We start from the raw sequence: 15,849 nt of genomic DNA, 5'->3' as shown, positions 1-15,849 counted from the left end.
ATCAGATCATCATTATCAGAAGGTAGTGGTAATCATGTATTTTATATGTCACCAAATCAACAACATACTACTGATTACAGTGTTGTTTGGTAATTGTGTCATCACAAACGTCTTGGTCATTTTGCCACTGCCCTTTAAGTAGTGCGTAGATTATAACCAAGAAACTTACCGTTTGCCAGTGGTAAGGGAGAGAAAATTTTGTTTGTTTGATTATTTTAACGTCCTATTAATAGCCAGGGTAATTCAAGGACGGCCTCCCATGTATGCAGTGTGTAGCGTGTGAGAAGTGCGAGGTGCGTGTTTTGGGAGACTGCGGTATGTCCGTGTTGTGTCTTCTTGTATAGTGGAACTCTTGTCCTTTTTACAGTGCTATATCACTGAAGCATGCCGCCGAAGATACCAAGCAACACACCCCACCCGGTCATATTATACTGACAACGGGCGAACCAGTCGTCCCACTCCCTGTTTTCTGAGCGCTAATTAGGAGAAGAAACTACCACTATTATTGACTTTAGTGTGTCTCGGCCAGGGAACAAAACCCAGAGCCTTCCTCACATGGGCGAACGCACAACCCAAGGCCAAAAGTGAGGGGGTGCCAAGGGAGGCAATAGTACGGCCGTACATTAGGAAACATGAAGTCAGTTAGGAAGAAGAGAAAAGATAAGATCCTAAATTTTGTCGCCTTTTATGATCATGCAATAGCTGCAGCAGGTATAATTCTAAAGCCCTCGGAGAGAAAACGCCATATGAATAGCTTAGTCATGTGTTTGCATAGCATTGTTCTGTTTGGAAGCATAAATGTGATTTTGAATGAAATCTAAATTTTTGATATAGGTTTAGGATTTATTTTAACATTTATTTGTATTGAATGCTGTAGATCGGTATGAGGTCGGTACGTTTCTGTGCAAATAATGTTCCCCAAATAAACTAAATACAAAAACAGAACGTCTGTGACCTTAGACGATTCTCATGGTGAAAGGTTAAGAAATAGTCACAAGGAAGCATCTTTTATATATGTTCCAGTTTATTGATGATATTTATAAGAAACTATTGAAATCAGTTTGCCGTTTAGGCAGAGAATACTAGTACGATATCGATAAACGAGGGAAAACGACGGATGGTTCCAGCTTTATGATCCTAACACCAAATAGATGAATGCATGACAATTATTAAAGAAACATTTCTGTATGGAAATAATCTAAACAAGTATAAAGAGAATGGTACCAGTTGGTACGTAGAGGTTATCTGGAGTGTAGCATCCGCTGGGTTAATGATACGGTCGACAGAAGACATGACATGGCTACTTTTCTGAACTGGACAAATAACAAAGAAGAATAGGTCATCATTATGAGTTTGCTGAAACAGGTGTGTAGGATTTAATGCAATAACACAAAAATCAACATTTTTCTCATCAGAGCGGGTGAAATCAAATTACTCTTCTAGTGATGTGTGGAAAGTCCTTTAGGGATGGACACAAACTTAATAACGAGGTTTATTCTATTTTTATATAGTCATTCGTTAATTATTCATTCACTTTCCTTTCTTGTGATATATGATATCCCGGTGTTAAAACTTGTTTTAGCTACAACAATTTGATGTTTTCCGTTTCCCGGGATTTCCTCCGGCACCAGTATAGGAAAGCCTTAACAGAACACAGCGGTGTCGGATAGCATGCGGTGATTTCCTGGACGAATGTCCAATAAAATCAGAAAAGTCCAATGTGAGCTAAGTTGTATTGAAATATTAATTAGAAGGCTTTGTTTCGCTAGATTGAGTTTGACAGAGAGGGAACACGGTTTCTCTGATGACGCAAATATCGATGAGGGTTTTATACGGTAATGGGAAAGCAAGACTTGCATATTGGCTGATACTAGAGTAAGGCACTCGCTATAATCCTTACCGACATCTTGAAAGGCAAATCGTACTGTCGTGACGTCTAATGCAACAGAGGACTAGTTATAAAACATCAATTTGTTTGATAGGATTAAAATCCAATTCCAGCTCGTATCTTTGTTATTACTGTGCGTTGCCGATTTATTTACTGAACTCATCTTCATGATTTGGAGCGAGCGGAACAAGTAAATAAACAACTTCGTAAAAGGCAGGAGTATCTTCTTTGCGCTGTTTTTTTTTAAATTAAATACTACGTTATTAGCCCAGAATTCAATTAAGCGAGGACATACAGAGCAAAACATTACAAAAGACACGATCATTTAAAACAATGTTCTACTTTTGAATAAATTCTGGAATCCACTATTAAATCAGCCCCACGTTTATGATATACTTTATTTTCTAGATGGTATCGCAGTAAACATCAGTAACGGGGACTACATATGTCATACTACCGGAAACATATATTACATATTAAAATGTACATACTCAGGCGCACATCACTCTTTGAAAGATTAAAGCGTCTAAATCACCGATTCCATGGACATACTGTTAACCTAGAAACGGACGCGCGATAGCATACAACACACTTTGTGAGATAACTGTTTATCTGACAGACCAGACAAACAAAGCGACGTGTCAGTCTGGCGAGGAGGACATCCACCTAATATGATAGGGAATTGTTCTGGTAACAAAACGTTCTAAATGTTAATTTTGTATACACATGTGGATGTCGTGGAAACAGATAACGCCAATATGTTTAATCCAAGAATGAAACATAATGAAAAGTACGTGAGCAACACTAAACTTCCGGGTTGGTCTCTTTTCAATCATTTACATAACTAATTAGTGTTATATCCTCTTGTTTAATTTAATCATTTTCAGACTATTGAATATATATGATTTGTAAATGATAATTTCGCTTCAAGGCAATATCATAACGAGCTGTGCCCTGCGGGACCTGCGATCCCTATTGCATGATCGTAAAAGGCGTCTAAAATTAAGATAATATCTTTTCTCTTCTTCCTAGCTCACTTTGTTCTCCCTAACATCTCCCTCTAAAATTGGTAGTTTCTGCTCCTGCTTAGCGCTCAACATAAAGTGAGTGGGGCGACTGGTTCGCCCATTGTCAGTATAATGTGACCGGGTGGGGTGTGTTGTTTGTTGTCTTCGGCAGCATGCTTCAGTGATATAGCACTATAAAAAGGGCAACAGTTCCACTATAAAAGACACAACACGAATATACCGCAGCCTCCCAAAACACGCACGACACACTTCATACATCCAACACGCCACATACACGGGAGGCCGTCCTTACATGACCCCGTCTGTTATTAGGACGTTAATTTATATAATAATAATAATGCTTCTATAAGTATTGTTTTGGAAAGAAACGAAAAGTGGTATATCAAAAGTCCGGATGGTATAGCTTCGTATCAGCAGTTTGTCATTATTATCGTCCACATCACTGCTCCCTACACTTCCATTAACATGACAATTGTTAAACGTGTCCAAAACGTCTGTGGTTATAAGGTCATAGATTGAAAGAAATGTCAGTCGTTTTTCTAATAAATCCGATGGTTAAATGTGGCATATTGCCGTCGAATCCGTACGATTAGAGTGGGCTTCTTGTCGAAGAAAAAGCATGAATGATCGTCTTGAACTTTGGATGAAATCCTCAATATCGTGTACCGAGTGTAGCAATTGTGAAAGCATTCATGAAAATTAATTGGTGTCGCTTCAGTTAAATTATCGGAAGCTGTCAACGCTGACAAATGGGAACTAACTTGTCGGAAACGGTTATCGAATTAAAGTGACATTTGAAATATTATGATTTGTTTATTTTCATGGTTTGATGCAATGATTTGAAAATATCTGAAAGTCATCAAAGAATGAACCCCATTACCTCTCTAAAATATCTGAAATTCATCATAGATTAACCCCAATAACTCTCTAAAAACGTTAGTATCTATGAATTATACGTCATTTACTTAAAGTATAATCAATACATACAAGAGAAATATGGGGGGAAATCTTCTAACGACCCAACGACGAGTTAAGTTCTAAGATCCTGTAAAGCTGTTTTGAAGTCTACTTCGGGGAAAAATTCGTTTAAGGAAAAATACTTCTTGCTTCCGAAATCATATAACACTTTCTAACGTAATACACGGTATATTTAGGTTGTGATACATTCTCTACCAGTTGTTGACGACACAGTACCAGGGAACACACGATATATAGTTACATTAGCAAACTTTTTCTTTGTCCTTGACATTTGATTAATGCGCATTTGTTTTTCTGTTCGCTGTAACAACTTCAATTGCTATATATCTAATTAGTAGTAGTATTAGAGCTGTCCAATGTTCTGTGTTATGTTTGTTAATCAGTATTTATGACTAACGCCTTCTTTACATTTGGCTGTATATCATCATCATTCATGTTTAACCATTCATTGCTGTTTGTTACTACGTAATATTAAGATGTTCTCTTCTATAGGGTTATCGGTTATAGGTTAACCGAGCTATGATCTAATGGAATTACAGTCGTAAAGGTGAGATGATAGACAGAAGAATTTTAATGCAATATGTTTTATCTAAATTGTTCTCGTGACAATGAGCAACAGTAGATTTGGTAGTGTAAATTACTCTCTCCTCCCTCCCCTCTATCACGTTGTCTACGTTGATCAATGCTGTATATTTTAACTTTAAATCTAAACCAATAAAGCATTTATGGACAGTATGGGAGTAGTTTGCAAAGGGTTGGAATATTTATCTTTATGTTACACTATGTTCCTTCATAAATAATAAGGTAATTGGCAAACCCTTTGAAAATCGTCCTGAAAAATACATTGAATTGTATTACCTTATCTGTTTGACAATAAAAGCTGGGCGATGACAGAGATAACCTAGACTACCATTTCACAATCACAGCAATACCATTGATCGTCAATTCCGTTAATGATTTCTTTCGCGCGTGAACTACCTGCCATACTATCCGGATACAGCTCGTCATACAGGCCCCATTTCAAAATCAGGTGTCAATTGTTACCGGAAATAGATTTCACCCGTGAAAAAACTAACATAATATCCGGTTACTGGGAACATAAAATCCGCCATTTACGGAATTGACTTTGTTGCTGATGTATTTCTGGTAAAGTACAATGCTCACGTGATTATTGGAACATGTGGTAGTTACACAGACACCTAGCTATGACCGTGTATTATATGTAGGGATTGATATTCCCATCCATTCCCTATATCCCTTCATATGAAGTATGATAAACCGATAATGTTAAGAACCTGTGTATATTATCACATCATAGAGTGATACAATGGATGAACCTCATCTGATCGAATAACCTTGGAAACTATGTTCAATAAACGAGTAGTAAACAAGACACGTCGATATATATGAGTCTTGCACTTTGTAAAGTACATCGTCATCCTCGTTTTCTAACATTACAATGTTCCTATATCTATGATGAGTACACATGTGTATTATTGTTTTTGTCTGAATCAGTTGGTTCTATCATACGACTGATTCCCTTCACTTTTTTATTGATATTCTCTAGTTTTGGATTTACATCCACGATATTTGTCTTACACCAGGCGAGCCACTTAGATGCCAAACTGAGACTAAGCATTTTCTGAACAAATAATTATTTTTCATCCTTGTTTTAGGTTCACATCCTCCAAACTATAAGTAATGTAATGTTTAATTGACGAATACCTTTTATTCGACTTTATAGAGATTTTAAAGTACTCACAAACGAACCAGTGTGATTTGAAGTATGTCCAAGACATTAAATGTACCAAACCATCCGTTCCTTCTCGTTTGATCAGCGAACCATTCTTAATTTCTCTGTTTAAAAAAGCAGTGCACCTAATAGACTTCCTGGCGCCTGTCTGGAAGGATTTGACTTCAATTGCGTGTTGACAAGCTCTATTGTTTAATTATATACTGTGTTGTTTGAAATGATGACGCATGGATGTTTTGCTTAACAGACCATGAAGTTGTGAAGCTTTTCCAGACACTTTGAGCGTATTGCTACTATAAAAACGTTATCAGACACTGCTTGTAGTTAACTGGACATCGGCTAAGATCATTTTGTTCGTGCTAAAATGGTATTTAGGGAATCATCATAAAAGCTGTACTATTCTATATAATATCGCCTAAATTAAGTTTTAATTTTGGTTTTATTACATACTCAGACGAAAGCAATGCTTTGGTTTTCTCCAATCCAATAACTGAAGTCATCTTCATCTGTAAGTGGTAACACAATTAAACCTTAGATTTCCTTCCCAATTACCTCTAGTCCCAGCTTCATTTCCATGATTATAAGAATCAAAGTCTTTGTCGATAGGATGGGACAAAATCGGCATAGATCGATATTAATTTGAATTCTTCTTCATTTCAACCAAAATGTCGTGAAAGTTTAAACACTTTCAGACCACGGCTTGAGTAGAAATCGTTTCTATTCAGATCTGTCGCTCAGGACGACTCGGTGCTACAATTCTCATTCATTTTCATCATAGCGTGTCCTGGTGGAATTGACATAGTTTGTGCGTGTGATCGAATCCCGATCACAGCTCTCTACAACATTACAATGATTTTAATTCCTTTTTCTGTGTGTTACAGTATCAGCGGCATCGCTGGAGCAGGGACACAAGGAGACTGCTAACCAAGAACGCCCTCAGGTAGATTCCCCACAGGTATGGTCTGGCCACAGTTAATGAACAGGCATCGGAAGTAAAATAAAAGTGAAGTTTCTCCTTATTAGATTGGCCAACATTTTCTATACCATGAGACTCTTTTTTTCAAGACTAATGTAGGAAAACACATTACCCATTCCAATACTTTCCATGTCTGTTCTAAATGATTCATGAGAGTACCTAATCTCACAATTACACGGCTACTAATGATAGCTCAAGGTTGATTTTTACATCAAGGTAGTTTGTTAGCTATGAGGACTATTTCCAGCACAGCAATATCGTGAAAAAGATGGCTCCTACTGTCGTTATACTTGCATGATTATTTAAATCTTCTTTTGAGTTAAAAAGTATGAATCATTATATTTCTTATACGTTATTAGTCCCCTGCCGAATAGTGTTTGTTCCCGTCTGTCTGTCTGTCTGTCCGGATTTCGTTTCCAGACGATAACTTCTACGGATTTTGATCAATCGTCACACAATGGTAGCATATGAGAAAATACAGCTCGGGATTGAATTTGGGGTCAAAAAATCAACTATGAAGGTCATTGTTACTAAAAATAGATTGTTTCACTAGTTTCCGGATGATAAGTTGAAATACGTCAACGGAACTTGTTCAAACTTCATACAATAGTAACATAGGGATAACATAGCTTGGGATTGAATTTGGAGTCAAAAAGTCACTGTTACTAAAAATAAATTCTTTCACAAAATTTTAGTTTGAGAAAACATCAACAGAGTTTGATCAAATAGATTTGTTCAATCTTCATACAATGATGGCATAACTAAGCAATTATAACTGGCCATAGATTAGAAAAATGTAATTGGCGGCAGGGAATGTGTGTTGCAACACTAACAGTAAGCTTGTATTTACCTATAACGTTATATTAACATTATATTCACTTGTAACAGCATATAGTAGCAATCACACAGCATATCTAGCATATCATGACATTTATCCATGATAACCATGATCTATTTGACAGTAAATTGAATGAACTTCAAAGAGTATTAGAAAGTGAAATTTCTATAATAAATTCAACGAAAATCGAACTATTTTCCCATGAGATAAAATAAAAAAAAACCATTTACCACTTGCTTTCTTCTGTTGCTGAATCTTCGATTGATTAATACAAATCGCGGTACAATGAACCTTTAAATGTGTTCAGACGCATTGTCAGGATGTCACAGAAGTATGTCGAATCCTGTCGAGAAACATCGGTTTGATGTGTGTGTCGAAGAGATAAGACCATGATTATGCTTTAAATAGAAAGCTAAATCCTTTTATTGTTACGCTTCATTTAATCTCTATCTCGCAAACAAATCATAATTACAAAATGTATTTAATATTGTCTCGTATTTTTGGTCTCGTGATTTCGGTAATATCATCAAGAGAAAAATAGTTTGCTGTGATTACATATCCAAACAGTTTCTTTCCTTTACCTTGCTTCATCTACCTGACCTTGGTGATCTTCTGACTTTATACCCATTGGTGACAGTAATCTACTAGTGTCAGCAACAATGGTCTCAGATCTCTGTCGATTGTTGACACAGTGATGGTTTCAGTGTTGGCCATCATTCGTTTAATGTAGATGTAAATAAATGTTGAAATGTGGTTAAGCTTCAATATTTTGATATAACGAAAACCGTTATTCTTTTATTTTGTTTGATATTTATTGACATAATCAATAATACCAAAGATACGTTGACAAAACAGGATAATTGTGTAAAACCATGGGTGGAAGGGAGTCTTTTCATGCTTATCGTTTCATCTAAATATAATGATACATCGCTCAATGATTTATGTACGAGGGCTGATTTGACTTTGTAGACATACATATAGTAATTTCATTTATTATAGAAGTTGATGGTATATCGCAGTATATCCTGTAATTTTGTATAGTAAACGACATTTGTAGGTGTGGGAATTCCTGATATTTCCTATTAAAATTAGTCGATATTATATTTTTTTTATATATATCCCACATAAGACATATGGTGATAAGCGAGCACACATATTAAAAGTTTGCATCAACCATTAATCCTCAACTTATCTCTAAACCAGTTACAGTCCCCTTGAGGTTTAATATAGACTTGATTTCGTTTATCATAACTACGTATATAATATACGTAATAAAATCTATCCTTGTGCAGTGCGATATTTTAGTATACGGTTTTCTGATACTCTGATGAGAAATAATTCTCCTGGTACCCGTGGAATATTGTTAAAGAGAACTATCCAATTACATAGTTTCAATGGAAATAAGACATATCAAATGTTCTTGTAATATTACTTCTTATATCTCAAGATTGCTAACCGTGGATCGTTAACTTTTGAAATGAAACAAACAAGTGTATAAATCTTTATGACTTTTCTTACGTTTATTGCTGTTATTGTCTAATGTCAATGATATAATTGTTAGATCAAACATAAAAATGGATTTTTATTTGTCTGTAATAATATCCTATTTCCTCTGATATTTTTCCAGAATCCTTTGAATCTTGAGAAGGAGCTGAGGCAGCAGCGACCGAAAACAAACGTGGTGAAAGTCCCGACAAATTACTTACCACCGCCTCCACCCCCGATAATCCCCCAAAACGATGTCATCTCAGAGGAGGCCAACGCCATGCTGGACAACCTCAGTTTTGAGGAAATCGTGGAGGACGTGTTATCAACATTGAAGAAACATCCAGAAATATTAAAGGAACTTGAGCTAGGTAATACTAAGAAAAATATAAATCATTGCTTCAATATCTTATTCTTCTAGCCGTCCACTAGATCCGAGAGAGATTGGTCGTTCATTTCATTGATTACATTAGGTTTATTATCACACTTCATTTTTCTATTCTGCTACAAATTATTTCTGTTCGGAAATATATTAGTGACAAATTCAGATTGATGGTTAGTTATTTCTCAGCCGATATAAAATGTACGATTTTATAACAGTGTCCAGACAATGACAAATAGCTGTGTAAAACCTCACAGAATTAACCAGACAATGAATACTAATGACTTTCCGACAGGGCTTAACATTCCAGAAAATATGATCTGGCTATATAGAAAAATACACTTGGTGGTCGGGATGCCGCCAGTATCGGCGAAAGGCTGGAACATATTGATATAGCCTGTTTGAAAGCTATGACACGTTACAATAAGGTGCAAAGTTGTTTTAGCGTACATTCTTATTACAATATCTGTTCATATAGGCTCATAAAACAACATTTTTATGACTGATTAGTCTGTTGTTTAGTCTAATAGTAAATGCCGAGCTGACATGGTAGCGCTGAAATTACAACACTTTGTAATAAACAAGCCAATTATTTACTAATATTTTTGTTTTCTTTATCATGCCCTGATATTAAGTATTTCAATCATCACAATATCAAAGTGGCGTTATTGAATCCACCCAATAAGTACTGGGTTACTTAGCATGTCGCGTGCCGTTATAGTTTCTTTTGACACGCATTATAAATATACAATTCGTTAAAAATCAAATTAAAAAAAAAATATTAAATTGAAAATTAGATTAAACGAACAAACAAACAAAGATATTGAAATATACGTTTGAAATGTCCAATGAAAATTCCATTTCCTTTCATTCATTTAAATGATAATACATACTTCATTCGTGTTCCATATCTACATTATTATGATGCGTGATGTTTTAGACATATAAACGTAACAAATTCATTCTTTCTTTTCTGTGATACCAACAAACGTAGACCGTGCATCATAACTAATAAAAGTTAAAAATAAAACAAAACAAAAAATAAACAAAAAATCGCCATAAATATGAAATAGTTTCTTGTCTGATTTATTACAACCGATGGCTCTTTAAGGACAAAATTTAAAAAAAACAAAAACATTACAGTACTATACAAGAAGACAACACGAATATACAACAGTTTCCCAAAACACACAACACACACTTCATACACGCTACACACCGCATACATGGAAGGTCATATTTACATGACCTTGGCTGTTAATACTAATCAATAGAGAGCAATTACCACAATGATGAATTTAACATGATACATAATACTAAGGAGCTAACCTTGTGTATTGTTATTGACCACAGATGAGGAACAGAAAGCAGGAATTACAATTGGCGACAATGAAGGAAATGGAAATCTCCCAACCAACTACCAAATGCCGCCTCCACAGCTTATCGAGGTTAGTACCACTTTGATATTTATCTTAAAATCATACAGTAAAATTGATTGAAATCCCGAGAAAGCTACCACGAATGTCAAATTGAATGTATATGTTAACAGAGAGTTTTGGGTTTTTTTTTCGCACATAAAAGGTAAGCTTAAAGTCAGTGTTTTCGTTGACCTATTAGTACACTGATAAATCCTACTCGGGTTACAACGTACAACCGTATATTCAGTCGCGTGTGCGCAATATTGTACTGTTTTATTACAACCTTTTCACAACCTAACTGCCAGCAAATACGTGTAGAAATGAGATTTCAGTAGGAATGAAGGTGAATTGAAAGCATTTAACCTTGTGCTCATTCATCGTCATTAAACATTTCCCTTTAGTTAAAATTCAAAATAACATTATATTCAAAACATTACAATCACTGTGTCTATAAGTCAGGGTACGAATGGTGAACGAGACCGTCGGACTAACTCGGAATGACTTGGTCCGATAATAAGTAGAGATTAGGGCCAAGCTTCTCAACACACACTTGCCCATATATACGTATAGTGGAAGCCGAAAAATGAGCCGTCATTTCCTCTAGCTGTGGCGTTTAATTAGTTTCGTATACATATTATATTAGGAAAACATAAAATGTAGTCTGGCATGAAACTTTGCGAGATTAAAACGACAATATATGATTTACTGAGACATTGTTCATAATGAACAGCAGGGATACCTTTTCGGTCCGAAGGAAATTAATAGTATTTCCTTAGCACGTCATACGTACATAATCGAGTCTGTAACATAATGATGAAGTGTAATATGACAGTAATGATAGGGTGTCGAGGTACTAGCTTAATAATTTGCAAAACAACAACACGAACCACTGATGCATCATTAAAAATTAAATCGGAAATAAAAACACATTGGCAAGATCACAATGTTAAATGTGTTTGGAACTGATCTAAGCTTAGGATCGATTTTTTACAACTAGAAATTAAAGAAAGAGCACAACAAATTCAGTGTCTAGGAATGGCCTTTTCATCATTACAAATAACGACATGCTCTATAGAGAGATGTTTAAAGTCACAACCCAATATCTAAAATGAAGAAAATAATTGGATTTGCTGTTCATAATTGTAACTACAAATTAAATCGTATTAAAATTAGTTTTCTCTATTAGGGGTAAAACCCATGGCCATCACTATCGTTTCTCTATATCGTCAATGTGCTTTTGACTTTCATTGTAGACATTACTTGACAACACAACGACATCCTATTAAGCCTCGCTATAAAGGTTCCCTGGTTAGCCATTAAACCCAAATCGTCATTTAACAGGTGTAGTGAGAGGCTGTTGTAGCCACTCCTTTCCCATGGGTGTTACGGGTTTACACGATGTTGTCTCTATAGTATCGTAGTATCACAGCAGTCCTTGGAGTTCTTTCATTTACCTATATAGTCCTTTTTACAGTGAAAATCTTGAACTCCAGTAAAATCATTCGACTATCCAGTCGTCTCTCTGAATAAGATCGATTCTAAAATTAAGTTTTATGAAGAATTGATCACGTGTGTTTGATCACGTGTGTTTCTCATTTTCTTCGGTTAAATTGTTGTACACTCAGCAGAGCTGAAATCGACATCTACTTTCATTTCACTCGTACACTTTTTGCTTAGACCCATATCGTACTAGTCTTTTGTTTGATGAAGGGACAGTGTACTAGCAAACGAAACCGTCACACATCAAATTCTCACTGGTTGCGTAACAATATCCCTATATGAAAATGATCGCGTGATCTAAGCATGAGTGATGACAATAGAATACTATACAGAATATAAACATCTAATATATAAGTTATTTCTAAAACGCTCAACTCAATATCAGTAAAACATGTGTTACTCTTTAAAAAGTTGATATCTTAACCTCATTGGTTCAGTAAGAATGTGGTCAATGTGACCTATATTTTGATATGGCAACGAAAATGTTAGCAAATGTACATCCGCAGTGTGGTACTTTAGTGCACCCGAATCATCCGTGTCCAAGCTTTTGGTAACATATCTGCAAAGTCACTCAGCATCGACCTAAACGCAAGGTCAGGATAATATCATTGTCATAAAACCTTTCATGGATCCGGCAGTACGGGCAATTTCAAATGAGAATGTTTTTATTAGCTGATGTAGCATGTGGGCATTTACATTGAACCCCAATGTTTTTGTCGAATTAGACCCGTATTAAGTAGCACAAGTGACAACTGCAGGGGGGAGGGAGCGAACTTAACGAGTGACGTAGAATTTGATTTGATGTTGTACACAAAAAGGCCAGATTCCACTAACCAATGAGCATCAGTATAGTTCTTTTACCAATTGTTGACATATAATTATAGAGGTGATCTCTATAGAATAGTTTATTTGTTGGAGAGCACTTGTAACCAAAATGAATATTCTCTCTAGACTTGTCTTGATTATTTCTGCGATCGTAAATATCTGACTAAAAGACAGTGTTTCTAAAATTGAAAGTCTATTACCAAATTTAATACGGTCGCACGTAGTCAGTGTGCGAAGTTGAATGTCCTTGCCACATTCAATGAGACCACCACACAAGGAAACAGCATCACTTTCAAACAGATAAAAGTCTACCGAATGTCGTTATATTGGTATCAAGTATATCTCATGTTTTTATCCTAATCTTTCCGATTAAAGAAAATACTGTAAACCAACTTTCTTTCACGTGCGATTCATTTTCGCGAATTTCGCAATCCATGCAAATTCCCGACAGTTTATATCTGCGAATGAACATCTGCATCATCGATATTGATCGGAAATCCCATTAAAACTTTAAATCCGCGAATAATGATCTTCGCGATCTTGTTTTGAAATGGAAATCGCGAATATTTTTTATTTATAATGCACCAATAGAGAGAAAATATATGAACATCAGATCTACGATCATTATGATATTGCGTTCACTTAACCAACAGGAATCAGATGATGTTATATAGTTATGACTGAAATAGTTACAATACATACCAAACCGGATGTGTTACTCTTTAAGTTTTGTACTTTTTGCTGACTGACTGTACCTCTAGTGTAAAGCCTATATCCGATTAACAATGGTCGATGTTTACGTTACATCGTATTTGAAATGATTCTATCAAACTATCGCCTACCAAATATCGGGTATTTATTTGCTGTGCTATTTTCAAACAAGATTTAATCCTCTTTTCTGACAGCCATATTTGTGTTTCTACTAACGGATTTGACAATGTGATGTTTCTGTCCAATCTTAATGATGACATTGGAGTAAAGCCTTTGCCTAGACGTTGCTGTGTAAAACTCATAAAATATGGATAAGTGTGATTTCTGCTATAGGGGGCGTACTCGAATTATACCCGGATTTTATATGACTACATTGATTTGATCTGCAGTCTTCATTACGAAATTACAAGTTCATCGTTTCTGCAATCCGAATGCAAACTTACTACAGCGAAGAGAAGTGATAGTGAAATATGATCGGTTTATATTAAATGTTGCACCTCAGAAAATCAACGCATGTCTTAGAATAGACCCCGTTCGTCAAGGACAAGAACAGTCGAAAGAAAAATGAATGGATCTCCACTGGACAGGCCTGGTGGTCAGCCTGGTGACCACAACTGGTCAGAGATTTGTCCTATCGACACGATGAACTCTCGCAGGCGATCGATGGCCCAGCTTACTGATGCTCGATCATGGTGCCTCGGAAACAGATTTGGGAATCAGTGAAAACAATTACAACGGGTGATAATAGTATTAGGTTTTATGGTCGGTATGGTACCCTTGAGAGGGTTTCCTCTCGTGTCCGTACCCACGTACATAAGCGGGAGTAATACTATCGGATAGGACCCGTGTTAACATCATTATAGCCATTTAAACCCAATCGGTTTTTATTTATGTCCATGGAATGTTGCAACGGGACTATGTGTAATTTTTAAATTAAAAAAATAGCTCTGTTTCTCTTTGTTCTAAACGCCACACTCTGTGAAAATAGAACGTGTGTTTTCGATCACATTACTACATTGTAATAAAATTCATTGCAACACTTTCTGAAATTTCTTGCCTATTCCGCTAGTCTCAAAACCCGTTTGGTCATTTCAGGAAGCGTCACTAGAAATGTCATTTCATCTGCCTATAGGGATACAACCGCAAATATAGCAACCAAGCAGACATAAAGCATTTCATTGTTCTGTACTTGATAAATAAATAATATATGTAATGGTCCCTGGCCCATATGTCGTGGCGGCTTGCATCAGCAGGAATTATTCTGGATGTTTCCGGGAACCACTCATGGGAGACAGTAATCACCCTTTAACCCCGAGTTCTACAAACTAAAGCGTTATTTTGTCTAAAATAGCAATGCAACAGAATGTAAGAACATCCTAATGTGATTTTATGCTCTACGTTGATCCTTGCAGCAAATGCCCGAATGGGAAAATGAGAGGAAAAAATACATAATAGCCGAGCAATATCCAACATAGTAGGGCGGTTAACAACTAACGAAGTCCTTTCTCGTGTTACAATATGCCGGCAAGATAACACTGATGTTGTTTCAAACATACAAAATGCATTAGTTATTTTCAGAAGAATTAGCTTATGTGGCGATGAATGTATCTGTCACGTGATTCCCACACGCGTAAAATGATTTTATTATTACAGACAGTATCGCAATAATAAAACAGTCTGTTGCGAAAGTGATTGTGTACACAATTGACCATTGTGTGAGCAATAAAGACCATAGTGCAACAACTGAAGAGACTTGACAGCCATTTTCATTGAGTTATTATTGTGTATTATTACTTAATATTCATCACTTTTATAAATACATAAAAGTTGAATATCTATAATGTCCTAGTAATAATTTAACGGCATACATGTAGTTTTTAGACTCAAAGAATTACTCGAAAACTAAATCCTGGTCACGACACCATGATATTATATACAACATAATTGTTTTAAAGAAAATTCATAAGCAATAACATTGACGGATTTCACGGACCAAAGATATTGAAATTGTAAAACGAAAGATATGTATTGTTTCCAAAGACCACAATAGAAAGTAAAATGCAATTA

The 15,849-nt window shown here is 35.7% G+C and overlaps 1 protein-coding gene across 3 annotated transcripts in view; it reads left to right on the top strand.

The window, feature by feature from the left end:
• Positions 1 to 15,849, top strand: part of LOC138319131 (uncharacterized) — a 42,904-nt gene that overhangs the window by 13,516 nt on the left and 13,539 nt on the right. For 2 of the 3 annotated variants that reach the window (XM_069262064.1, XM_069262062.1), the window contains exons 2-4: positions 6,529 to 6,602; positions 9,089 to 9,317; positions 10,682 to 10,776. In XM_069262064.1, the coding sequence (XP_069118165.1) occupies positions 6,529 to 6,602; positions 9,089 to 9,317; positions 10,682 to 10,776 (398 nt within the window). The remainder of the gene's footprint in view (positions 1 to 6,528; positions 6,603 to 9,088; positions 9,318 to 10,681; positions 10,777 to 15,849) is intronic. The other variant, XM_069262063.1, reaches the window with a different exon arrangement.

The sequence above is a fragment of the Argopecten irradians genome, chromosome 3 (assembly GCF_041381155.1).
Source record: "Argopecten irradians isolate NY chromosome 3, Ai_NY, whole genome shotgun sequence".
Classification (NCBI taxonomy): Eukaryota; Metazoa; Mollusca; class Bivalvia; order Pectinida; family Pectinidae; genus Argopecten; species Argopecten irradians.
This window is presented reverse-complemented; position numbering and strand designations above follow the sequence as displayed.